The sequence below is a fragment of the Erinaceus europaeus genome, chromosome 6 (genome assembly GCF_950295315.1).
Source record: "Erinaceus europaeus chromosome 6, mEriEur2.1, whole genome shotgun sequence".
In the NCBI taxonomy this organism is placed as follows: domain Eukaryota; kingdom Metazoa; phylum Chordata; class Mammalia; order Eulipotyphla; family Erinaceidae; genus Erinaceus; species Erinaceus europaeus.
In genome coordinates this window covers 50935002-50960558 of record NC_080167.1, presented here as the reverse complement: position 1 = coordinate 50960558, position 25557 = coordinate 50935002, and the positions used below count along the sequence as shown (strand labels likewise).

General features: G+C 43.3%; 1 protein-coding gene across 1 annotated transcript in view; it reads left to right on the top strand.

The window, feature by feature from the left end:
* CCDC3 (coiled-coil domain containing 3) overlaps positions 1-25557 on the top strand; it is a 60719-nt gene that overhangs the window by 1870 nt on the left and 33292 nt on the right. Inside the window, exon 2 of the mRNA XM_007524635.3 lies at positions 1189-1363. Within this exon, the coding sequence (XP_007524697.2) occupies positions 1189-1363 (175 nt within the window). The remainder of the gene's footprint in view (positions 1-1188; positions 1364-25557) is intronic.

The window sequence follows — 25557 nt, the reverse complement described above, 5'->3', positions numbered from 1 at the left end:
TTTCATTGCCTCCAGATGATTGTTTTTTTCAGATAGAGGGTGAAAGGCAGAGAGGGAGAGAGACCACAGACTGCTCCACTGCTCCCATATGGTGGCCAGGGAATCGAACCCAGGTCCTAGATCATAGGTATATGTACATTGTACAGGGTGAGTCATCTCTGGCCCTTAGCACTTGTTTGATACAGGTGTCCCACCTTCTACTTTAGGAAAAACACTGAGAACCTAACTTTGAAACTACTGAACAGTGACACTTTATTTTTCAAGGGAAAAAGAGCCCAAGTCCTTGAACAGACATTATAGTCACCTCTGTTTTACCATAAAATGCAGTTTTGTCCAACTCTTTCATCTTTTGCTCTCACATATTTACAAAATGTTAGAAGTGAAATAGAGTGAGGCCGTCATCTGATTTCCATTTCACAGGGCTGCGTTGCCCTGAAGTGTGTTAACGGTTGCATATAAATCACTCCCCCTCTGTTGCTCTGGGACCTGCTGAGTATGGATTCTGGTATCTGTCTTGGAGCACTGACGGTGGAGACCCAGCACAAGCCCTGCTCACTTTGGTCTGGAGTGTCATTTTCATCTCCTTACTTCCTATGCACGTGTTATCTTTCTGATACCTTTACACTGAGCCCTGCAGAACCCTTAACTCAGATTCATACTGCACATGCCCTGGACCAGGTTCTTTGTTTACTTCACTTCCTAATGCAGCCGTGACAGTACCACCGGGGAGGTGCTGTGTTCATCCCCTATTTACATGTGGCATATGGGAAACCTGGAGACCGAAAGGGGGATTTGCTCCATGCCAAACAAGATAAGCAGCAATGGCAGGAGTCAAGCCTGGGAGCAGAATGCTAAGGCATGTCCCCTGCACCAGGCGTTCTGTGTGTGACACAGTGCTAGTCGAGACCAGTTTTGTTGCTCACATTTTGCAGGTGAGAATACTGTGGTGGTGGTTGTCATTGCTACCACCGTCCTCCTCTTCCTGTCCCAAACTCCTCCAAGAAACAGGTAAACTCTTAGAATGAGAAGGAAGGCTTCTGAACGACATGAGAGGTAGACAGAAAGGCATCAGCACACCCCCCTCTTCTATACCCAGATCAGTCTTTTTGCAAACCTTAAGAATAAACTTCCATGGTGTGAGACAGGAAAGCCTCTACAGTGCTGCATATTTTTCATCTTTCCCATTAGGATGGATGAGAATTATAACCTCTTGCCACATGGAGTGAATTTCCAAGATGCCATCTTTCCAGACACCCAAGAGAACAGAAGGATGTTCTCCAGCCTCTTCCAGTTTTCAAACTGTTCTCAAGAGCAGCAGCTGGCAACTTTCTCTAGTGACTGGGAGAGCCAGGAAGACAGTCGGGTAAGTATGGACTGTGTTCTGCACCACTGCAAAACAATAGAACAGATGCAGCCTATGTGAATGTTGTCACCATAGGGGACAAGAGTACTCTTTTAGGAGCCCATCCCAAAGAGCATTCTCTGCCCTTCTTTCCTTCATCCCAGGAGTTAGAACATACTGCTCCTAGACTTTGAATTCCTGAGGCTTTACTAGTTAGAGGGGACAAGATGGGGATGAGGGTTGGCCACTGTGCCCCTTTTTCTCATCTATAAAATGGGAAAATGGTAGCATTGACAGCAGAGAACTGATACAGTGTAAATTAACTATGGAAAAACATAAACAAGCAAAGCATGGCAGAGTAAAGCAGCCCTGCCTGTGAACCTTTATGATCATTGCTCTTGGGAGCAGGGGGAAAAGTCCTGAAGGGAATGACATGACATGGTCACCCTAGCTGACACTTACACGTGTCCTTTACTTACATTGGCCAAAACATGAGGCCTAGTGAGGACAAAGATAGAATTATTTGAGTATAAAAACGAGGGTAGGGAGTTGGGCAGTAGTGCAGCAGATTAAGCGCAGGTGGTGCAAAGTACAAGGACCGGCTTAAGGATCCTGGTTCGAACCCCAGGTTCCCCACCTGCAGGGGTGTTGCTTCACAGGTAGTGAAGCAGGTCTTCAGGTGTCTGTCTGTCTTTCTCTCCTCCTCTCTGTCTTCCCCTCCTCTCTCCATTTCTCTCTATCCTATCCAACAACAATGATATCAATAATAACTACAACAAAACAACAGGGCAACAAAAAAGGGAATAAATAAATAAATAAATATTAAAAAAAGCCGGGGGTCTTCCAGTCTGGGACAGATGCCAGGGTTGTGAGGTAGTTTTGAATATCATATTTTTTTTTACTAGTGATTTAATAATGATTAACAAGATTGTAAGATAAGAGGGATACAATTCCATATAGTCCCCACCATCAGAGTTCCATGGCCCACCCCCTCCATGGGAAACTTCCCTATTCTTTATCCCTTTCTGGGAGTATGTACCAAAATTCTTTATGGGGTGCATAAAGTGGAAGGTCTGACTTCTGTAATTGCTTTTCTGTTGGACATGGACATTGGCAGGTCAATCCATACCCCTAGCCTGTTTCTCTTTCCCTAGTGGGACAGGACTCTGGAGAGGTGAGACTTCAGGATACACTGGTGAGGTCGTCTGCCCAGGGAAATCAGGATTACCTCATAGTAGTATCTGCAGATTGCTGGCTGAAAGACAGTAAGTTATAGGGCAGGACTAATTGTTTCATAAAAAGGAATCCCAAAGTAGAAATAAAACAGATGAAATTAGGGGTCTTCATGTAGAAAGAAGCGAGGAAGTATATTTTAGGTATGTTCCAAAAGGCCCATGACTTCAGTAGTTTTTTTCCCATGTCTGATGGCTAACATGCAGGTGAACTAAAAATATTGTCTGGGAAGATGGCATCAGAGTTGAGAACAGGGCTAGAAAGCTGGATTAGGGCAAAGAGTAGCTCCCAAACATGAAGAAAATATATAAATACCATTAACTGTTTACTCCATAGATCTGACCTAGGGCTCATAAATACTTCTATTTAGTACAGGAGCTTGTGTGACCTCTGAGTCCCTGTCAGTCTGATCTCTTAGTTCATGGTCACAGCTAGAAACATTCTAGGCTTCACTCATTTCAGGACCAGTCTTCCTAGAATGGCAGAGTAGGTTGACCCAGCCTCCCTTTGAGGAGTGGAGCAATCCCTACCATTGCTGCTCTACAGTGAGGGAAAGGTCCCAGAGAGGCCCACAAGAGAGCTTATAATAATGTTCCTGATGGAAGTGAGAGGAGTCTACTAGAGGGCTAGCTTATCATACCTATGTGGGAATCCAAGGATTTTCCTGACTAGGGCCCCAGATGATGGTGTGGCCTGGTATTGAGAGACAATTTCTTGGCTCTTATCCAGCTTTTGTAGTCCTTTCTTTATCTGACAAGGTTAGGCTTGCTCCCAGTTGTGAAAGTGTTGAGTGTCTTTTGTTGTAGCCAAACTGGTTTTGGATTTATGGGATCTGGCCTCATCTTGGGGAGGGAATAGACTTAGGGCTTAAAGTGTGATTTAAGTTAACCTTAAATTTTACTGCATTTTACTTGTTTGATGATTATAATGGAGGCTGTCATCATTTTTTTTTTTTTTTTTATAGAAAAGGCTAGTGTTTATTAGACTAGGTAAGCTCAAGACACAGTCACCAAGAGCGGTGACAGATAACTTTGTAAAGGACCTACTGCCAACTGAGTTTTGGGAAATGAGTGTCATCATTTTTCTAAAGCAGTGACAAATTGTCACAGTGGAGTTGTGGGAACACTGTCACTGAGACAGTAGAGGTGGTGGCTTCTCTGACATGTTTTTTACGGTGGTGTGGCAGAATGTGGGGAGACTTCCATTGTGGGGAGGAGTGGTTTCTTTGGGTTAATGGACCAGTCTGCAGGGTGGATAATGGGCTTCTGGGTTTCCACCCATGTGTGGTGGGCATTGGGGAAGTGTTTTTCTCTTGGCTAGTGTGTTGGATTAGAGTGATTTCCTCATGTTCCCAGACCTCACTACCTTCTGCTCAAGGCTCCCTGGCCTCTGGACACCTTGTTTGTGCTTTTGCACAGAAACAGTTCATGTGGTGGGCAGGTATGCTAGACCAAGGAAAACTTTTTTCTTACTGCTTTGATGTCAACAAGAGCTTCTTTCCTCAGGTCTACCCTGTTGGCAGCAATCCAGATGCTTCTAACCCCTCCTCCATGGTTTGCCAGAACACTCCTCATTCTGTGTCTTGCTTCTGACATGGGTCCAAGCATGTGCTTCTTTCTACCCATCCCCACTGAATCTGTACCAACACCTGCTCCCTAGTGTGTCCTTGTGAGTACCCCATTCTGTGTCACCTTTAGCATATTCCAAGGATCTCTTAGGCCTGGCCTATTGCTTCTCCATCTTGTGGGAGTTTTGCTTTTTCTGTTAGGCCCTTCTCCCCTGGTGACAACAGAGTGGTATCCAGAGATCACATACTATCAAGAGATTAGCTATTTATTCCAAAAATATCCTAGCAACTTAATCCCCGAGACTCTTTAGCTTCTCAGCCCTCTGGTCACATAATGAAACGATTAACATTTCCCTGGAATTAGACTTCTATTATTTGAGGAAGAAAAAAATAAGAATAGGACCGTGGAGAATTGTTTCAATGTGAAGGCAGTGCTATTCCTGGTGGTCAGATGTTGATCCTGGGGAGAATAATTTTTCCTGTTTTTCTTTACTTACTTCTGGATAACAAAGGAGAGTGTGCTAGTGGCTCAGAGGCTGAGACAGAACCTTTGATCAGGGGGTGAGAAATAGGTTGTTCTAGGTTGCTATGGGGCTATTTCAGTTGGTTAGTCTGCTTTAGGATTTCGAGCTGATGGACCTTATGCTGCCCCCCCCCTTTTGCTGCCAGAACTTCACTTGGCAGATTCCCTTTTCCCCTCCCTTTAGATAGCAGGTGAAAGAGAGGGAGGGAGAGAGAGAGACAGTGAAGAAGGAAAGAGGAAACATTGCTTCACCACTTGTGAAGATCCCCCCTTGTGTGGTGCTTTTGTTTGGTGGCCGTGGGCTTAAACCTGAGTCCTTGGGCACATGATGAAGCATGCACTCTGCCAAGTGAGCTACTGCCCTACCCTGGACCTGGTACTTTTCAACACCTTTACTCCATCTTTTTTTTCTTTTTTCTTTTGCTCTCAGTTCATGTAAAAAGGTGTAACATCAGCACTAAATTGAACTAGTTCTTGAGAATGCAATTTGAAATTAAAATTAAATTTACTTGGGGGAAAAACTTTTTACAATTTACACTCTGTCATGCTCCTTGAGGCAGTTCATGTATGTTGTTAAAATTCGGAAGCTCCATCTGGCTGGGCTAGCTTCACGGGTGGGTAACAGAAACTTGGAGACACACGGCTGGGCAGGGAAGCTATATTTCTTTATTCAGGAACAACGACTCATAAACTAACCCAAACTAATCACCAAACAGAACTCTCCTGCATCCTTCTCACATGGCGGCGCCAAGAACTCTCGAACTCTGGAACTCTGGAACCCTGTCGGGGTTCCTTGGGGCGGGGACAAGCGGGCCCGCGAAACTAGCAGGACTGAACCAATTTTCTTGGCAGGGGGAGAGCTAGAACAACCCAATGTAAAGCATACAACAGTTCCCCCTTTTCTTTTTAACTAAATGACCACAGTATCAGGGGTGTGGGGTGAACAGAAACCTCTATCATACAGGCATTTTTAAAAAAGAAACTGGCACAAACATGGAGAAACATGTAAGCAAGTAACAAGAACCAGTGTGCTGTCAAGGGAAGGCCTCAGGGGGCCATCTTTTTGCCTCTGTGGGCAAAACTTTATCAGCTTAAAAAAACATTTCTTGCCTCTGGGGGGTGTACTTGTCTCAACAGACATTTGCATGGGGGCGGGGAACAGCCTAGAGTCTCAAAGGCAGCTGGCTGCAATTTACTTACTATGAAACAAAACTTGTCATTAGCATAATCATAGCGCAATCTAACGTTCTAATAGAGAAGGAATTTGAGACTTTTACATATCAACAACGTCTTTTTAACCTTATGTTACACCCATTCAAGATGGAGACACACCCTAGGTGTGCACAGGAAAGAAAACCTCAGGCATGAGAATACTTAGCATAGCCATTGTGCCATCTACCATTTCTAATAGAGAAGGTAATCGAGAGTTTTACATATCAACAAGTCTATTTAACCTTTTGTTATACCCATTTAAAATGGAGACACACCCTAGGTGTGCGCAGGTTTTGTTTAGACCAACTTAGTTAAAATATATATATTGTTAACTAATTTTTATCTTAGACTTTAAATGTTAATTTATCTTTAATTTTATCTTTATCTTTTTGAGAATTTTATCTTTATGAGAATTACGTTGAAAACCTTTTTTATTTAACTTTGTCTAGTAAGAATTTAGCCTTAAAGTTACATTTTTAACCTTAAAGTTACTGTTTATCAAACTTTAAACATATACATAAACATGGTCATTAATACACAAGGAGAAACTTTTGTTACGAAGACATGTCATTTTAAACATGAATTCAGATATGTACTGTCTTAGTTGTTGGGGGGGTGTGTTGTCTAGTGGTGGTTTCTTGGGCAGCTTCACTTCTAGGAATTGCAGGTTGTGATCTCTGGATGAATCTCTGCGTATTTTAGCTCGTCTGCCTTCAGACCCAAGCTGGAGATCTCGGCCAGGATGTCCAGTTTTGGCAGGGAGCCCGGGGGGTCCGGGAGGTCCAGGATCTGTATAGAATTCATAGCCCAAGGGCGGGCGGGCCAGCCATGTAGAAGGCACGGGCCGAGGTGCCCTGGGGTGGCGGCCATGATAGGCTGCCGCAGCCCTGCCCCATGGCCCTGCCATGTCTGCTGTCCTGCTCGCAGTGGCTGAGCAGCATGGAGGGATCACGCGTCCAGTGCCCTGCGCCACGTGGTGGAGAGCTGGCTCCTGTGGGCTGGCCTGTGTGTTGGCATTGGGCTCCTGCGTGGTGGCGTCGGGCTCTAGCATGTTGGCATCTGGCTCCTGTGTGGTGGCATCGGGCTCTTGTGTGTTGGCGTCGGCCTCTTGTGGGCTGCGGGGCTGCGGGGCTGCGGGGCTGTGGGCATGGTGCATAGGGTTGTCTGGGCGCAACTGGCTGGCTGGCTGCTCCACCAGGTGGAAAAGGCAGCTCCACGCCTCGCCTCTTGCCTGCTGGCTCTTCCCGACTCCACTGGCTGTTCTGAGTGTGCCCGAGCGAGTGGAAACCACAGAGTGGTCCAGAGATAAATGTTCCAGAAACAGCGAAACAGTCTCATGAAGAAAGAGCAGAGGCCTTTGGAGATCTCTTCACAAGCAGAAGAGAAGGCCATAGTACATAGGTAGCCAAATTGTCTTCACTTATCTGAGAGATGCACAGGTCAGCCCCATGTTGGGCGCCATTTGTTGTTAAAATTCGGAAGCTCCAGCTGGCCGGGCTAGCTTCACGGGCGGGTAACAGAGACTTGGAGACACATGGCTGGGCAGGGAAGCTATATTTCTTTATTCAGGAACAACGATCCATAAACTAACCCAAACTAATCACCAAACAGAACTCTCCTGCATCCTTCTCACATGGCGGCTCCAAGAACTCTCGAACTCTGGAACTCTGGAACCCTGTCGGGGTTCCTTGGGGGCGGGGACAAGCGGGCCCGCGAAACTAACAGGACTGAACCAATTTTCTTGGCAGAGGGAGAGCTAGAACAACCCAATGTAAAGCATACAACACATGTACTCTTGTGTGACTAAAGTAGTTGAGATCTGAAGATCTCAAGAGTTAGATAAAGTATTACTGATAATTTCTGGCTCCATTTTTCAAGGGGAAAAAAAAGGCTGGGAGTTCTGTGCCTTTCCCCTTACCTATGTGAAAGTGAATATTCTTTTTTTTTTTTTTTTTAGGTAGGACAGAAAGAAATGGAGAGAGGAGGCGAAGACAGAGAGGGGGAGAGAAAGACAGACACCTGCAGACCTGCTTCACCACCTGTGAAGCGACTCCCCTGCAGGTGGGGAGCCGGGGGCTCCAACCAGGATCCTTACGCTGGTACTTGCACTTTGCACCACGTGCGCTTAACCCACTGTGCTACTGCCCGACTCCTGTGAACATTTTTTCTTAAATGATTCTGTCCTGCCCAGGATACACATTATGCCAAAAGCAGTCTGTATTTTTTCTATGGTGGTCCTTAATCTTAGTGATCAGAGAGCTGTTGAGGCCACTTTTTATTTTTTTATTTTTATTTTATTATTTTTTTTAACTTTTTTAATTGGGGAATTAATGTTTTACATTCAACAGTAAGTACAATGGTTTATACATGCATAACATTCCCCATTTTCCCATATAATAATACAACTCCTACTATGTCCTCTGAATCCTTCTTGGACCTGTATTCTCCCCACCCACCCACCCCAGAGTCTTTTACTTTGGTGCAATACGCCAATTCCATTTCAGGTTCTACTTCTGTTTTCTTTTCTGATCTTGTTTTTCAACTTCTGCCTGAGAGTGAGATCATCCCATATACAGCCTTCTGTTTCTGACTTATTTCACTTAATATGATTTTTTCAAGGTCCATCCAAGATTGGCTGAAAACGGTGAAGTCACGATTTTTTACAGCTGAGTAGTATTCCATTGTGTATATAGACCACAACTTGCTCAGCCACTCATCTGTTGTTGGACACCTGGGTTGCTTCCAGGTTTTGGCTATTACAAATTGTGCTGCCAAGAACATATGTGTACACAGATCTTTTTGGATGTATATGTTGTGTTCCTTAGGATATATCTCCAGGAGAGAATTGCAGGACCATAGGGTAGGTCCATTTCTAGCCTTCTGAGAGTTCTCCAGACTGTTCTCCACAGAGGTTGGACCAATTTACATTCCCACCAGCAGTGTAGGAGGGTTCCTTTGAGCCCACAAGATATATGACATTCTCACAGGAGTGAAGTGGTATCTCATTGTTGTCTTTATTTGCATTTCTCTGACAAAGACTTGGAGCATTTTTTTCATGTGTTTCTCGGCCGTTTGGATCTCTTCTGTGGTGAATATTCTGTCCATGTCCTCCCCCCATTTTTGGATGGGGTTATTTGTTGTCTTGTTGTTGAGTTTGGGAAGCTCTTTAAATATGTTGGTTATTAACCTCTTGTCTGATGTATGGCATGTAAAGATCTTCTCCCATTCTGTGAGGGGTCTCTTGGTTTGGGTAGTGGTTTATTTTGCTGTGAAGAAGCTTTTTAATTTGATGTAGTCCCATAGGTTTATACTTGCCTTAGTCTTCTTTGTAATTGGATTCATTTCATTGAAGATGTCTTTAAATTTTATTTGGAAAAGAGTTCTTCCAATATTTTCTTCTAAGTATCTGATAGTTTGTGGTCTAACATCTAAGTCCTTGATCCACTTGGAATTTACTTTTGTATTTGGTGAAATACAGTGGTTCAGTTTCATTGTTCTGCATGTTTCAACCCATTGTTTCCAACACCGTTTGTTGAAGAGAGTCTGCTTTCCCCATTTAATAGTTTGGGCACCTTTGTCAAAGATTAGATGTCCATATGTATGGGGGCTCACTTCTGAGCTCTCAATTCTATTCCACTGGTCAGTGTGTCTATTCATGTTCCAGTACCAAGCAGTTTTGATGACAATGGCCCTATAATACAGTTTGAGATCTGGGAATGTGATGCCTCCGGTTCTGTTCTTTTTTCTCAAGATTGTTTTGGCAATTCTAGGTCTTTTCTGGTTCCAGATAAACATTTGTAGCATTTGTTCTATTCTCCTAAAACATGTGCTTGGGATCTTGATGGGGATAGCATTAAATTTGTATATGGCTCTGGGTAGTATATTCATTTTGATGATGTTAATTCTATCAACCCATGAACATGGCATATCTTTCCACTTCTTTGTGTCTTCTTCAATTTCCTTGAGTAGTGACTCATAATTTTCAGTACACAAGTCTTTCACTTCTTTGGTTAGGTTTACTCCTAGATATTTTATTGTTTTTGTTGCTATAGTAAAAGGAATTGATTTCTGGATTTCAATTTCTTCTAGCTTAGTGTTTGCATAGAGGAATGCCACTGAGTTTTGAATGTTAATTTTGTAGCCTGACACCTTACTGTATTGCCTGATGATTTCCAAAAGCTTCTTGCTGGATTCCTTAGGTTTTTCTGTGTATACTAACATGTCACCTGCAAATAGGGAGAGTTTGACTTCTTCTCTTCCAATCTGTATGCCTTTAATTCCTTGCTCCTGCCTGATTGCTATGGCAAGAACTTCCAACACTATGTTGAATAGTAATGGTGATAGTGGGCAGCCCTGTCTAGTACCTGATCTGAGTGGAAATGCTTCCAGTTTTTCACCATTGAGTATGATGTTGGCTATAGGTTTGCTATATATAGACTCCACTATCTTCAGGAATTTTCCATCTATTCCCATTTTTTGTAGTGTTTTGATCATAAAGGGATGTTGTATTTTGTCAAAGGCTTTCTCTGCATCTATTGATATGACCATATGGTTTTTGGTCTTGCTTTTGTTGATGTGGTGGATCACATTGATTGATTTACGTATATTAAACCAACCTTGCATGCCTGGGATAAACCCCACTTGGTCATGATGAACAATCTTTTTAATATACTGCTGTATCCAGTTGGCTAGAATTTTGTTTCAATATTTTCGTTCAATCAGAGATATTGGTCTGTATGAGGCCACTTTTTAATTTAAACTTTTTTTTTATTGCCGCCAGGGTTATCACTGGGACTAAAATCTACTGCTCTTAGCAGTCTTTAGTTTTTTGTTTTTTTTTTTATTTGGTAGTATAGAGAAATTGAGAAGGGGAGGAGATAGAGAAGAATAGAAAAAGAGAGACACCTGCAGCTCTGCTTCACCACTTGCAAAGCTTCCCCCTGCACGTGGGGGATGAGGCGCTTGAACCTGTGTCCTTGAGCATGGTAACTTGTGCAACTCAACTGGGCGTACTACTGCTGGGCCTCCTCAGACTACTCTTTTTACTTTAGTAGAAGAGTGTTAGAATGTCTGTCCATCCATTCACTCACCTACTCACCCATCCAATTTAATCTAATGTATCTAAAGAGAGAGACTAGAGCACCACTCTGTCTTAGGTGTGTTGTGGACTGAATCCATGGCCTCATATGTGTGAGGGATGTGTTCTACCTGCTAATCTACCTCCCTGACCAAGGAGACTTAATAACAGTGGGGGTTGGATGGTAGTGAACACATTACTATGTACAAGGATCCGGGTTCGAGCCCCCATTCTCCACATGTAGGAGGAATACCTCACGAGAGGTGAATCAGGTCTGCAGTGTATATCTTTCTCTCCCTCTCCCCTCTCAATTTCTCCCTGTCCCCTCAAATAAAATAGAGTATAAAGAGAAGGAAAAATGGCCAACAGGAGTGGTAGATTTGTACTGCCAGCACTGTACCCCAGCAATAACAAAAACAATTTGGTGACAAAAAAAAAAATTTTGGTGACAAAAAAAAAAATTCAGAACATATGTTCTGAGTCCATTATGGCTGGCCCTGGCCTCCACACATGCATGCGGTTCTTAAATGGCCAGTCTGGACCATGTCAGTGAGCTCACTCCCTTGCTACTATTTGTGCTGCCGCTCTCAGCTCTGCTACAGATCATGGTTGTAAAGGGCTCCCTTCACTGATAAGTCTTCACTTTCCCATCTCTGCAGAGCATCTGAAGCTGGGATGAAGAGTCAAGCAGAGGTTAAAACATGGAGTGGGAGGGAAATCTTCTTCAGGAAAATGTGTCCTTGGGCGAAGTTCAACACCATCCTCAGCCACACTGTCCTCCCACTCTGAGCTTCCATCTTCAAGCATCCCGCCCACACCTCAGTAAGCAGAAAGTCTCACTTTCTGGGAGGTGACAGGGAGTGAGTGTGTCACTAAACATTCAGCGCCTCCCTGGCCCAGTGTCCTGGTGTTAATGGACTTAGAGGCTGCCTTTGGCAAGTGGGAGCACCCTCAGATTTACTGGCAGGAACCTCTCCACACTGGTCAAGGACCTTTTCCTTCCTTTCTCTCTCCCACTGGCAAGTGTGTAACAGTGGACACTGGAGCTTCTCCCCTCTCAGCAAGTCTTGTCCCCCAGGACCAAGACCCAGACTGACCCATGCTTACATCAGTCTGTCCAGGGATGTCATGAGACTGGAATCAGATCTAAAAGTCTCGCGTCTCCCTACTCCCCCTCCTGTTTTGGAGGTGGGAAGGTTGGTCTGGGAGCTGATCTTCACCAGGCTGTATCACAAGGAACACAGGCTTATCCTTGAGGCCAGGTAGGCTCTGCCTTTTCCAGAGCAAAGGCCCTGGGTGGGAGGGGCACCTCAGTTGTTGCCACTCGGTTCTCTCAGCTAGAAAATGGGGCTGAAAATAGAGAAACCAGTTTGGCTAGCAACCAGGACCTCATTAATCAGAGCCTGTGCTTGAAAGCACTTTGCAAACTGTAAAGGGTGATATAAGGGCTTTTTACTATAAAGTTCTCATCTTCAAAATGTGGCTTTAACATTTTTTTTTCCACCTCCAGGCTTATTGCTGGGGATTGGTGCCTGTACTACAAATCCACTGCTTCTGGAGGCCATTTTTCCCATTTTGTTGCCCTTGTTATAGTTATTGTTATTGTCATTATAGCTGCTGTTGTTGGATAGGACAGAGAGAAATCGAGAGAGATGGGGAAGGCAGAGAGGAGGAGAGAAAGATAGACACCTACAGACCTGCTTCACCACTTGCAAAGCGACCACCGAGCAGGTGGGGAGCTGGGGGCTCGAACCGGGATCCTTACGCCGGCCCTTGAGCTTTGCGCCATGTGCACTTAACCCGCTGTGCTACTGCCCAGCCCCCGACATTTTAAATATTTTTTGACTTTAAAATTTATTTCATTAGTGAAACCAAAGTACCACTCAGTCATATGCAGTGCCTGGGATTGAACCTGCAACCTCATATATGTAAAGTATGCACATCAGTAAATGTATTGACAATACTGTTATTTTATAAGACTTTTAATTTATGAAAGAGGTAGAGAGACATTTACTATGTCCTAGGGGAGTCCCCAGATACCCTGTGGCAGAGTGGTGGCGACAACTAGGAACAGTCATTGAAGAGGGAGTGAATGATGAGGAATAGTCGCTCATGCTTTCATTCACTCAGCAGAACTGATTGACTTTCTTTCTTTATCTGGTTATGTGGAATGTTGTTCACAAGGAGCCTCCAGGTTCCTGTGTTGTTACAAATGGCAAGATTTCCCTAATAAGTCTGAGTGTTGGGTCTCTGTGCACACACACCTCCGGTTCTTTATCCATTCAACTGTCAGTGGTCAATTAGGTTGTTTCCTCCTCTTGGCTGATGTGACTAGTCCATGGGAGCACAGATATCTTTTCAAGGTGCTGATTGCATTTCCTTTGGATATATGCCCAGAAAGGAATTGCTGGGTAGTGTGGCAGTTCTGTTTTTAGTTAGTTTTTTTTCTTCTTTTTTAATTTTATGTGACACCGGGGAATGGATCCAGGGCCTCCCACCACTGAATGACTTCTCCAGGCCAACATTTCTCATTTTTTTTTTTTTGGGAAGTGGGGGAGAGGGAGAGGCACCTTAGTACCATTCCATTATTCATGGAGTGCCTCCTATGCTGTCCATGTGCTTCTGTATGGTGCCAGGTCTTGAACCTAAGACTTCATGCTCAAGTCTCTTCACCTCTGTTTTTATCTTTTTGAGGGCACTACAATGTAAGGAAGTAACCATATTGTTTCTACATAATTGTAATAGATTAACCCCCCAGCAGTGTACAGGTTCCCTTTTATGTACATCTTCACCCACTGATGTTTCACTCTTTGGATAATGGTCATTCCAGCTATGCACGGCAACTCATGGTGGCTTAGATTTGCACTCACTGGGCTGAATTTCTGTATCTTCTTTGGAGAAGTGCCTGTTTCAATTTTTGCCCTTTTAAAATAGGATGGGTTGTTTGCTTCGCTGATTAGTTATATAAGTTCTTTTTTTTTAGGTTACAAGAAACAATTTTATAGTTCTGATATTTTATTAAGTTTTTATATTGGTCATGCCATGAACTCATAGGAAATGGGTTCCAGCAGCTCTGGTTCCTTTTCATTGATTCTCACAAAGTGTGCTTCTCTGGGTGGAGCAGGCTGGCGCTTCAGTTGAACCCAAGTCCCCTTCTCTTTGGCTTTCTTTTTTTTTCTGATCATTTTCCTTCACACATTTCAAGAAGCTGTCTCTGCTCTTAGAGTGCTGCGCTCCCCTTCTAGAACCTCCAAACAAGCTCTCAAATACTGGTTTAAAATATTTTCCTCCTATCCATAGATTGGCTTCCTCCCACCCCCCTTGCCTGCCTTCAGGGCCTTCAGGGGTTTCACTCTTCATGATTCAACCACTTCCCCATGGACATCTCGCTGTCTCTATCTCTCTCTCTCTCTCTCTCTCTTTGTTAACAGATAGAAGGTGACAAGCAGGGAGTCGGGCAGTAGTGCAGCAGGTTACGCTCTCAAAGCGCAAGGATCCGAGTAAGGATCCCGGTTCAAGCCCCTGGCTCCCCACCTGCAGGGGAGTCACTTCACAAGTGGTGAAACAGGTCTGCAGGTATCTATCTTTCTCTCCTCCTCTCTGTCTTCCCCTCCTCTCTCCATTTCTCTCTGTCCTATCTAACAATGATAAATCAATAAAAAACAATAAAAAAACAAGGGTAACAAAAGGGAAAATAAATATAAAAAATTTATTTTAAAAAAGGTGACAGGCAGGAAAAGAGAGGTAGAGACAGAAGGGACACCACATCACCAGTCCACTGTCTGTGGAGCTTCCCTCTTTTACTTGGTGCTCCCACGCGGTTTCAGGGGCCTCAGACCCAGGTCCTTGTACTTATTAATGCGTGTGCTCTACTGGGTGAGTCATCTCCCAGCCCCTATGGATTGTTCTATGATTTAGTTGTTTCCTTTGCTTTTATAAATTTACTTAAGAATTTACTTGTGTTTTCTCTTTTTTAAAAGGATTTTTTTTTTTTTTTTGCCTCCAGGGTTATCGCTGAGGCTTGGTGCCTGCACCATGAATCTATTGCTCCTTGCAGCCATCTTTTTCCATTGTTGTTGGATAGGATAGAAATTGAGAGAGGAGGGGAAGACGGGGAGAGAAAGACACCTGCAGACCTGTTTCACCACTTGCAAAGCAACCCCCTTTTGGTGGGGAGATGGGGACTCAAACCAGGATCCTTACACGGGTCTTGTGCTTCATACTATGTGCACTCAACCCAGTGCACTACCGCCCTAATAGGACTTTTAAGATGTTATATATTTATTGGATTGAGACAGAACTCAAGAGTGAAAGGAAGGATAGAGAAGGAGAGGGGTCCAGGTGGTGGTGCACCTGGTCAAGTGCATATAGTACTATGCTCAAGGATTCAGGTTCAAGCCCCACCCCCTGCAGGGGGGATGCTTCACGAGTGGTGAAGCAGGTTTGCAGGTGTCTCTGTCTCTACCCCTCTTTATATTGCCCTCCTTTCTCAAGTTCTCTTTGTCCTATTGAATAAAGAAAGACATGTCTGTTAGGAGTAGTGGATTTGTAGTGCCGGCACCAAGCCTCAGTGTTTATCATGGAGGTGGTGGTGGTGGGGTACCTGCCACCCTGCTTCACTGTTCACAAAGCTTTCCTCTTTGCAGGTGCAGATTGGGGGCTTGAACCTAAGTCCTTGTGCATTGTACTTTGTGTGTCACCACCTGTCCCTCTATTTTTCTCTTTTTTAACTGATTCAACAATGCTTTACAAAATTATAGCATTGTAGGAACATAGTTCTACACTGCACCCACAACCGAAGTTCTGTGAACTTTCCCCCTTAGCCCCCTTTGTTTTCTTCTAGGAATCTGAAGTTTTCAGCTTTTCCATTTACATGACTCAGTTCACTTTCTCCAGCAGCATTTATATTTTTCCTGTTGTGTTTTTTCTGGCCTTACTGATAATTAGTTGACACTGTATATTTGGGTTTGTTTCTATGCTTCCTGTTATGTTCCTTCTCACAAAATACATAGATTTATTACATAGAGGAGTTGGAGAGAAAGATTGAGAGAGACCAGAGCACCGCTTTGACATATGAGGGGTCAAAATCGGCAAGTCTTGGCCTCTCCCCTTGAGTCAGTTCCCTGTTGTGTGTATTTGGTCTCTGTGTATGTCTTCATGCCTGTATCATACTGTGTAATTACTTCAGCTTTGTGAGATAATTTGAAATCTGGTAGTCAGATTGGTTTGACTTTTCAGGGTCTTGTAGTTCCATACAGATTTAAGTACTGAGTTGCCATTTTCATGAAAAGTGCCATTGGAATTTTGACTGACTACATTGAACCTATAGTTTTCTTTTCCTTTCATTTGATAGGACAGAGAGAAATTGAGAGGGGAGGGGAAGATAAGAGGGAAAGAGAAAGACACCTGCAGACCTGTTTCACCATTTGTGAAAAGTCCCCTCTGTAGATGGGGAGTGGGGCTCAAACCCAGTTCCTTGCTCATGGCAACGTGTGTACTCAACTAGGTGTACTACTGCCTAACCCCCAACAGATATGGGCATTTTGATAATAAATTCTTCCTAATTCATGAACATGGAATATATTTTCATTTATTTCCATTGTCTTTAATTTTTCTTAATGTCTCAAACTTTTCACCTCATTAAAATTAAGTATTTTTTGATGCTCTTGTAAATGGAATGCAAAACATTTTTCAGATGGGTCATTGTTGGTATAAAGGAATGCAACTGATAGTTTTATGTTGATTTTGTACTCTGCTCAGTTTTTTTTTTTTGTAGTATTGTTAAGGCTTTCTACATATAGGATATACCAGCAAACAGATAATTTTTTTCTTCCTTTCTGTTTTAGATGCTTCTGTTTTAGATGCTTCTTACCTCCTTTTCTTGCTAGTACTATGTTTAATAGACATGGCAAGAGTAACATCCTTTCCTTGTGCTGGATCTTAAAGATTAAGCTTCAGTTCTCCCCAGTGATTGTGGTATTAGCTGTGGTTTTGTTTTAAGTGGCATTTGATTGAGGAAAATTTTCAATTTTGGCATATGTTTTTGTTTGTGCTTCACTATTCTGGGCTGACTTTCTCAGATAGAAAAACAGCCAGTCTGGGGAGGTAGCACAGTGCTTTTACTGAGAGACTGAAAGACTTTCATGTCTAAGGCACCAAAATTCCAGGTTTAGTCCCCAGCACTACCAGAAGCCAGAGTTTTGCTGTGTTCTGGTGGGGAAAAAAGTCATGGTAGGTTCTGGTGGGTGGTGGTGCTCCCTCAAGAGTAAAGTACACACGTTAGCACCACGTGCAAGGACCTAGACTCAAGGTCCTGGTCCCCATTTGCTGAGGGGAAGCTTCATGAGTGATGGAGAAGTGCTGCGTGTGTCTCTTCTTTGTCTATTTCTCTTTGTCTATAACAAAAGAGAAAAATGTTCATTGGGAGCAGTGGAGTTATAGTACAGGCACTGAGCCCCAGCGATAACCCTGATGGAGAGAGAGAGAGAGATATTAAGAGGAGATTGAGAGAGATTCTAGAGCACTGAACCTTCCTTCAGTGTGGTGGGAACTGGGCTTAAATCTGGGTCATGTTGGTGACTGTGGTTTTTATCTTTCATTGTTAATGTGTACCACTTATTTATCCCTGCAGTGCAAGATTGTTCTACTATCTTGCACTGCAGGGATAAATAGCAATTAGCTTTTTTGTTTTGTTTTGATTTTGCGAGACCACTTACAATGGTATTGGAGTTTGAACCTGGGACCTTTGGTGCATTTTATATAACCACTACACTCTCTTCGCCCAGTCTGGCAGTTACTTTTCTTAATCTGTCATTGAATTGAGTTTACTAGTAATTTGAGAATTTTTGTGTCTTTGCTTTGTCTGAGATGTTGACTTAGAGTTTCATTTTAATTCTGTGGAGTTTTGTCTGATTTTGACATTAGATGATGCTGACCTCATAAAACAAGTTTGAATGTACTTTCTTTACTTCCGTTTTTGGCAGATTTTAAGGAAGGTTGGTATTACTCCTTGAGTGTTTGGTAGACTTCAGTTGGAAACCAGTTGATATTGGGCTTTCATATTTTGGGATTTTTTTGACTACTGTAAATTTCGTAGTGTACTTAGTTTTCCATTTCTTTAAGTTTTAGTATGCTGTATGTTTATAAACATGCATTCATTTTCTTTTCTAGGTTATTCTCTTTGCTCATATGTTTATTATAGTTCCTTGTGACTCTATTTTCTTTTTAAAAATCTTTTTATTATCTTTATTTACTGAATAGAAACAACCAGAAATTGAGAGGGAAGGGAGACAAAAAGACAGTCTGCTTTACCACTCATAAAGCTTTCCCCCTGCAGGTGGGGAATAACCTCATTTTCTTTCTTTTTTATTTACTTTTTTTATTTTTTACAAAATTACATGTGAACAGGGTTTTAAATCCACATCATTCCCACCACCAGAGTTCTGAATCTTCAGTCTCCCCATTGCAATCCACCACAGTTCCCCTAAGGTTGTAGACATGGACCAACCATCATCTCTACAACTATTTGTCTATATTTATACATAATTGCCCCCCTTTTTTCCCCCTGATTCAATCCTCTTTCCCTTCAAGCCAATCATGACAATATAACTACCTCCATATGTCCTTCTCCTGTTCCTTCTCTCTCTGGGTGCTGATGGAGCTGGAGTGCAGAGTCCCCTTATCTTCATCCTATCACTTTTCCCCCACTGGGAGTATGGATGAAGGCTGTTTTGGGGGTACAGAAGGGAGGAGTTCTGGCTTCTGTAATTACTTCTCCACTGAACATGGGCATTGGCAGGTCGGTCCATACCCCTGGCCTGTTTCTGTCTTTCCCTAGTGGACCAGAGTTCTGGAGATGCAAGGATCCCAGGACACATTGGTGAGGTCATCTTACCAGAGAATTTGGGATAAAGTCATGGTAGCATCTGTAACTTGGTTTCTGGAATGTGGCATGACCTAAGTTGAGACAAAATGGATAATGAACAGGAACCAAAAAGTAGGATTAGAACAGATGAGATTAGAGATTTTAGGGTAGAAGAAATCTAGGAAATCTATTCTAGGCATCTTCCTGGGGGCACACAACTATGGTAGTTTTGCTTGAGTTTGATAGCTAGTCTGAAGTTGGATAAGAATATTGTCTGAGAGAATGGTGTCAGAGTAGAGAGAAGGGCTAGAAAGTTGGATTAGGGTAGAGAGTAGCTCCTGTTCTTGAAAAAAAAAATTCTGTGGCTAAAATTAACTATTTCCCTCCATCCACCTGACCCAGGGCGCATATATATATATATATATATATATATATATATATATATATATATGTAATATTTAGCACCCGAGTCTGTGTAACCTCTGAGTACCTATTGGCCTGAGCTTGCAGCTCATGGTCACAGCTGGGAACATTGCAGGCTACACTTATTTCAGGACCAGTCTTCCTTGAGTGGCAGGGCAGGGAAGGGAGGCTGGAGCTATCCCTACCATCGTTGCTTTATGGTGAGGACAAGAGAATGACCCTGTTTTCTTTATTATTTTTTTCTATTAGGGTTATCATTGGGGTTTGGTGCCTGCACAATGAATCCACTGCTCCTAGCAGCCCTTTTTTCATTGAAAATTTATTTGATAGGGAAGAGAGAAATTGAGAGGGAGGGAGCAGAAGAGATAGGGAGAGAGAAAGAGAGATACTTGCAGCATTGCTTCACCATTTGTGGAGCTTCCCATACCAGCAGTGCAGGAGAGCACCTTTTCCCCTACATCCTTTCCAACAGTTGGTATTTTTGTCTTTTCTAATGTATGGCATTCTCATTGATGTGGAATGGTATTTAATTGTTGTTTTTTATTTGCATTTCTCTGATCATTAGTGATTTTGAGCATTTTTCTTTTTCTTTTCTATTTTCTTTTTTTTTTCTAAAGAATTTTTAAACTTTTAAAAATAATAATTTATTTATTTCCTTTTTGTTGCCCTTGTTGTTTTATTGTTGTAGTTATTGACGTCATTGTTATTGGACAGGACAGAGAGAAATGGAGAGAGGAGGAGAAGAGAGGGGGAGAGAAAGATAGACACCTGCAGGCCTGCTTTACTGCTTGTGAAATGACTCCCTTGCAGGTAGGGAGCCAGGGCTTGAACTGGGATCCTTGTGCTGGTCCTTGAGCTTTGCACCACCTGTGCTTAACCTGCTGTGCTACCACCTGACTCCCTTTCTTTCTTTTTAAAATATTTATTTATTTATTTATTCCCTTTTTGTTGCCCTTGTTTTTATTGTTGTAGTTATTATTGTTGTTATTGATGTCGTCATTGTTATTGGTTAGGATAGAGAGAAATGGAGAGAGGAAGGCAAGACAGAGAAGGGGAGAGAAAGATAGACACCTGCACACCTGCTTCACAGCTTGTGAAGCAAATTCCCTACAGGTGGGGAGCCGGGGGCTGGAACCAGCATCCTTACCCCACCAGTCTTTGTGCTTTGTGCCACCTGCGCTTAACCCACCGCGCTACAGCCTGACTCCCTTTTTCTTTCTTCTTCTTCTTCTTTTTTAATCAGAGCACTGTTCAGCTCTGGTTTATGGTGGTGCAGAGGATTGCACCTGGGACTTTAAAGCCTCAGGCATGAAAGTCTATGCTGTCTACCTCGCCCAGAGCATTTTTCCATGTATCTGTTGACCCTTTTTCAGTGAGGTTGTTTATCCTTTTATTATTGACTTTGAGAGTTCTTTGTGTATTTTGGCTATTTATTGGCTAGAGATAAAAATTTTGAGGGAAGGGGGAGATAAGAGAAGGGAGAGAAAGAGAGACACCTCTAGCACTCCTTCACCCTTTGTGAGGCTTCCCTCCTGCAGAGGCTTCAACCTGGGTCCTTATTCATTGTACCATTGTGTTCTACCAGGTGCACTACTGCTTGCTCCCCCTTTATCCCTTAATTCTGATTTTATTTGAAAAGTTCAAATTTTGTCACTGGTATCAGTTTTCCTTGAGGTGGCAGGCCTGTTTGATCCATCTTCAAGAAGATGTTCTGTCAAACACTTGATCCTGAATGAGAGAGAGAAAGAGAGAGAGAGAGAGTGTGTGTGTGTGTGTGTATATGTGTGTTGTTCCTTCTTTCCAGCTAAGTGTTTTCATGCAAGAAGGTTTCACTGGTTCATTTGGAACACAGTCATATCAAGTGTTTTCACCTTGAGGTACCACTATGTCTTGATACATAGCAGGGTTTTCAAGAGTGCTTGATGTGACCTTCTGCTGATTCACATGGAGTAATAAGAACATGTGGACTCAAGGGCCAGGACTCAAGGAATTTTTGCTGCTTCCTCAAGGACTTTTTTTTTTTTTTGCCACCAGGGTTACTGCTGGGGCTAAGTGTATGCATGATGAATCCACCGCTCCTGGTAGCCATTTCCTCCTCTTTTCTTATTTCTTTTATTTTTACTTGATAGGACAGAGAAAATTGGTGGGGGTTTGGGATAAAGAAAGGGAATGGAAGAGAATCCTGCTTCACCACTTGTGCAGCTTTGCCTCTACAGGTGGAGAAGAGTGATCTGAACCTGGGCCTTTGTGCTTGGTAATATGTATGCTCAAAACTGGGTGTGCCATTGCCCAGCCCTCTTCTTCAGGGACTTTAATAATTAGAAGTTCATTTTATGAAAGAGAGAGTGGAGTAGGCCTCATCTCTGGCATATCAAGCCAGAGGCCATTTTTCCTTTTTTTAATTTGATAGGACATATAGAAATTGAGAGGGGGGAGGAGATAGAGAGAGAGAGAGAGACACGTGCAGTTCTGCTTTCACTATTCATGAAGCTTCCCCCATACAGGTGGGGCTCCAAAACACAGGTAGCAGCAAACTTGGGATCAAACCTGGGGCCTCATGCAGGAGAATCCTGTACTCTACCCACTAACCTACCTCCCCAGTAGCTCAGTCTTTTCTGCCACATAGACACTGAAGAGTACAGAGACTACTAGGACAATTTGGTGGCCCAGCCTTGATTTATATCCTGCCAAAAGTTATCCTCACTTCTCTGGCTTTACACCAAGGGTATAAATGTTCACTTAGCAGAAAAAAAAAAATGAATCTTATTTTCTGAGATGGTTTTGATGTCATGGAGTCTGAAATCTTTGCGATCCTCTGCTGTTGACCAGGTGGGTGATGGGAGGATGGAGGAAGAAGGAGGTGTTGGTTTCTGACCTGAAGGCTCAAGGATGTAGCATTTCTTAATGTGAACACAGGGTAGAATGTATCTCCCATTGTGCCTAGGATGTCACCTTGAGCTGGGAGTGATCAGCAGGTGGGCTTCTGTTAGGTTATTGGAAAAGTCATGATACATTTTTGCATAGAAAAACACATCATGGGCGGAGGGTAGATAGCATAATGGTTATGCAAACAGACTCTCATGCCTGAGGCTCCAAAGTCCCAGGTTCAATTCCCCGCACCGCACCACCGTAAGCCAGAGCTGAACAGTGCTCTGGTTAAATAAATAAATAAATAAATAAACACATCATGACTTTTCTGACAACTTAATAGGATAGAGAAGATTGGGAATTGGCCTTGTTAGGATTGGAGCAGATCACAGAATGCTGGGGATGTGGGGGTGGCTTCTGGAATGAATCTGAGCCTTTGATTGTGGACCTGAATTGTCCTTATGAATGGGGGTCTTGACCTAATCCATTCACCTCTGGGGTCTTTGTGTTCAGCACTTGATCTGTTTGCTCAGTAGAGATTTGGTTGATTGAAATGAGTTTATTTCCTCTCTGAAAAATGAGAAGGTTATCTTTCATTTCTCAGAAGGTTTTATAAACATGAAGCATTGACTCTGGTTGACATCAGTTCAGGCCCAGATGCTCATGGAATGTGGGGTGACAGTGACCAAGTGAGCAGTGAGTTTGGCATCTCATGACTTCAATCAAGTTCATGCTGTCTGTCTATCTCTCTGGAATCTCCCTTCTTTTGCTGCTACCTGTGTTTTGGAGCCCCACCAGTAGGGGGGAAGCTTCCTGAACAGTGAAGCAGATCCGCAGGTGTCTCACTCTCTCTCATCTCCTCCTCCCTCTCAATTTCTGTATGTCCTATCAAATTTAAAAAAGAAATAAAGAAAAAGGAAAAATGGCCTCTGGTAGTGGTGGATTTGTTGTGCAAGTGATAACCCTGGCAATAATAATAATAATAGTTATTATTATTATTTCGGGGGCTGCTGAGAGCTCACCTGCTAGGATATGTGCATTGCCATGCAACCACCCATGACTCGAGCGTGCAGAGCACTACACAGGAGTACTATGGATCTTGAGCCCCCCCCCCGCCCACCACGTACACACTCATCTGAAAAAGTTAGGCTCAGGTGGTAAAGTTCCAGCAATCACACACATACACACACACACACACACACACACACACATTCTATAATGCACATTTGTTTGATGCTATAAGTTTTTTTTTGCTGTATTGCTTGATACCTTTTAGCAACTTCACAAATCCAATTAAAACAAATTATTAGAACAGGGACAGAGGAAGGGAGGGAGTGAGAGAAGAGAGAACCACTCCATCATCCATGCAGCTTCCCCAGTGACATCCATGGTTCTCCCATGTGGTGCTGGGGCTTGAACCTGGGGCTTCATGAATGGTAAGGTATGTACTGTACTGGGGAAGCTATCTCCCAGCACTGCAAGCCCCTCTTTAGTCCTTTTACCTTTGCTCCCTTTTTCCTGGGGAGAGGGTGGTGATCTGCTTGCTTCGGGGTGCAGCCCAGCACCAGGCCCCTGGTTGTAAGCTCAGCTTCCCCACACTGATCTGGAGCTCTCTGGTCACTGGCTGCCACACCCCACATGATTCTTCCACTCTTTTTTCTTAAGATAAAGCATAAAAGAGGAAGAAAGACACACAGAGAATGAAAGACACCACAGTACTGCTCCACAGTTTGAGGCATCTCCTGTGCAGGTGCTCCTGTGTGGTGGCCAAGGGTCCAAACCCAGGTCCTCAATGAATTAATACAAACTCTTTGAGCATGTGTTTAAGACAGAGGAAGTGCTGCAGATGTGCTTGGTGATTGTGTCAAAAGTGTTTGACAAGTTTCAGAGTGCCTTACTAATAAAAAGTAGTAGTTAAAGTTTTATGATTATTGGGGCCAGGTGCTTTACCTGGTAGAGTGCACACATTACAGTATACAAAGACCTGGGTTCAAGCCTCTGGTCCCTACCTGCAGGGGGAAAGTTTCATGAATAGTGAAGTAGGTTTGCAAGTGTCTTTCTCTCTTCCTTTCTCTCTCCTCCTTTCCCCTCAATTTCTGTCTCTATACAGACTACATAAATGAATATATATATATTTAAATTGTATGATTACTAATTTTTATGTCACTGGGGTCTTGCACAATGCACTACTCTAGTCTGAATTTTTTAGGTATAGAGACAGATACAGACTGCTGAGACACCATAGCATTAGAGCTGCCCCCAGGACTGTGGCACTCCTAGGTGGTGCCGAGGTTGGAGCTAGGGCTCTACACTTGGGCTGTGTACTGGCAAAGCAGGCATTCTGTCCAGTGAGTTATTTTTCTGTCTGTCTGTCTGTCTGTCTATTTTTCTATTTTACTCTGCTGTGTGTGATGCTGGGATTAAACTCTGGACCCCATGCTACTTTCTCCATCGAGCCATCACCTTGACTGCTGAAAAGTGTTATGGGAACAGGGGTAGGTGGTGGCAGACCTGATTGAGCACACATGTTACCATGCACAAGGACCCAGGTTCAAGCCCCTTATCCCTTTGTAGGGAGGAAAAAGTTCATGAGCAGTGAAGCCATGCTGTAGCTGTCTTCTCTTTCGCTCTCCCTATCTTCCTGTCTTTTTATATCCCTACCCAACAACAACAACAACAACAACAATATATGTTATGAATAGTGGTGCTTCACTGGTCTTGTAAGAAGACAAATGGGATGCAAAGGCAAGCAGAGAGCTGGGGAGATAGCATGATGGTTCTGAAAAAACTCATGTCTGAGATTCCAAAATCTCAGGTTTAATCCCCAACACCACCATAAATCAGAGTAAAATAAAATAAAATACAAGTGAGCAGAGGCAATGCCTTGGATACTCAGGAGGCAAGGTGCTGGGAAGCATGGTGGCCTGCATGTGGGCAGAGCCTGAATGTGGGGAGCTGCTGAGGCAACGTGGAAATGAGGGGAATACCACTGCTCAGCTGCTGACAAGTCCCAGCCCTGCCCTCTCCTTTTTCCCACAGCCATGTTCTTTCACTCTTTAGAAGTGGGATTTAACTGCAAAAGGATTTTGAAAATATCCAGAGGTTCCCACACCAAATAAAAAGTTTAAATGCCCTGGGCAGACGACCCCACCAATGTGTCCTGGAGCCCCGCTTTCCCAGAGCCCTGCCACACTAGGGAAAGAGAGAAACAGGTTGGGAGTATGGATCGACCTGCCAATGCCCATATTCAGCAGGGAAGCAATTACAGAAGCCAGACCTTCCACCTTCTGCACCCCATGGTGACCCTGGGTTCATACTCCATGGGGTTAAGGAATAAAAAGCTATCGGGAGGGGTTGGGATACGGATTTCTGGTGGTGGGAATTGTGTGGCATTTTACCCCTCTTATCCTATAGTCTTGACAGTATTTACATTTTATAAATAAAAATA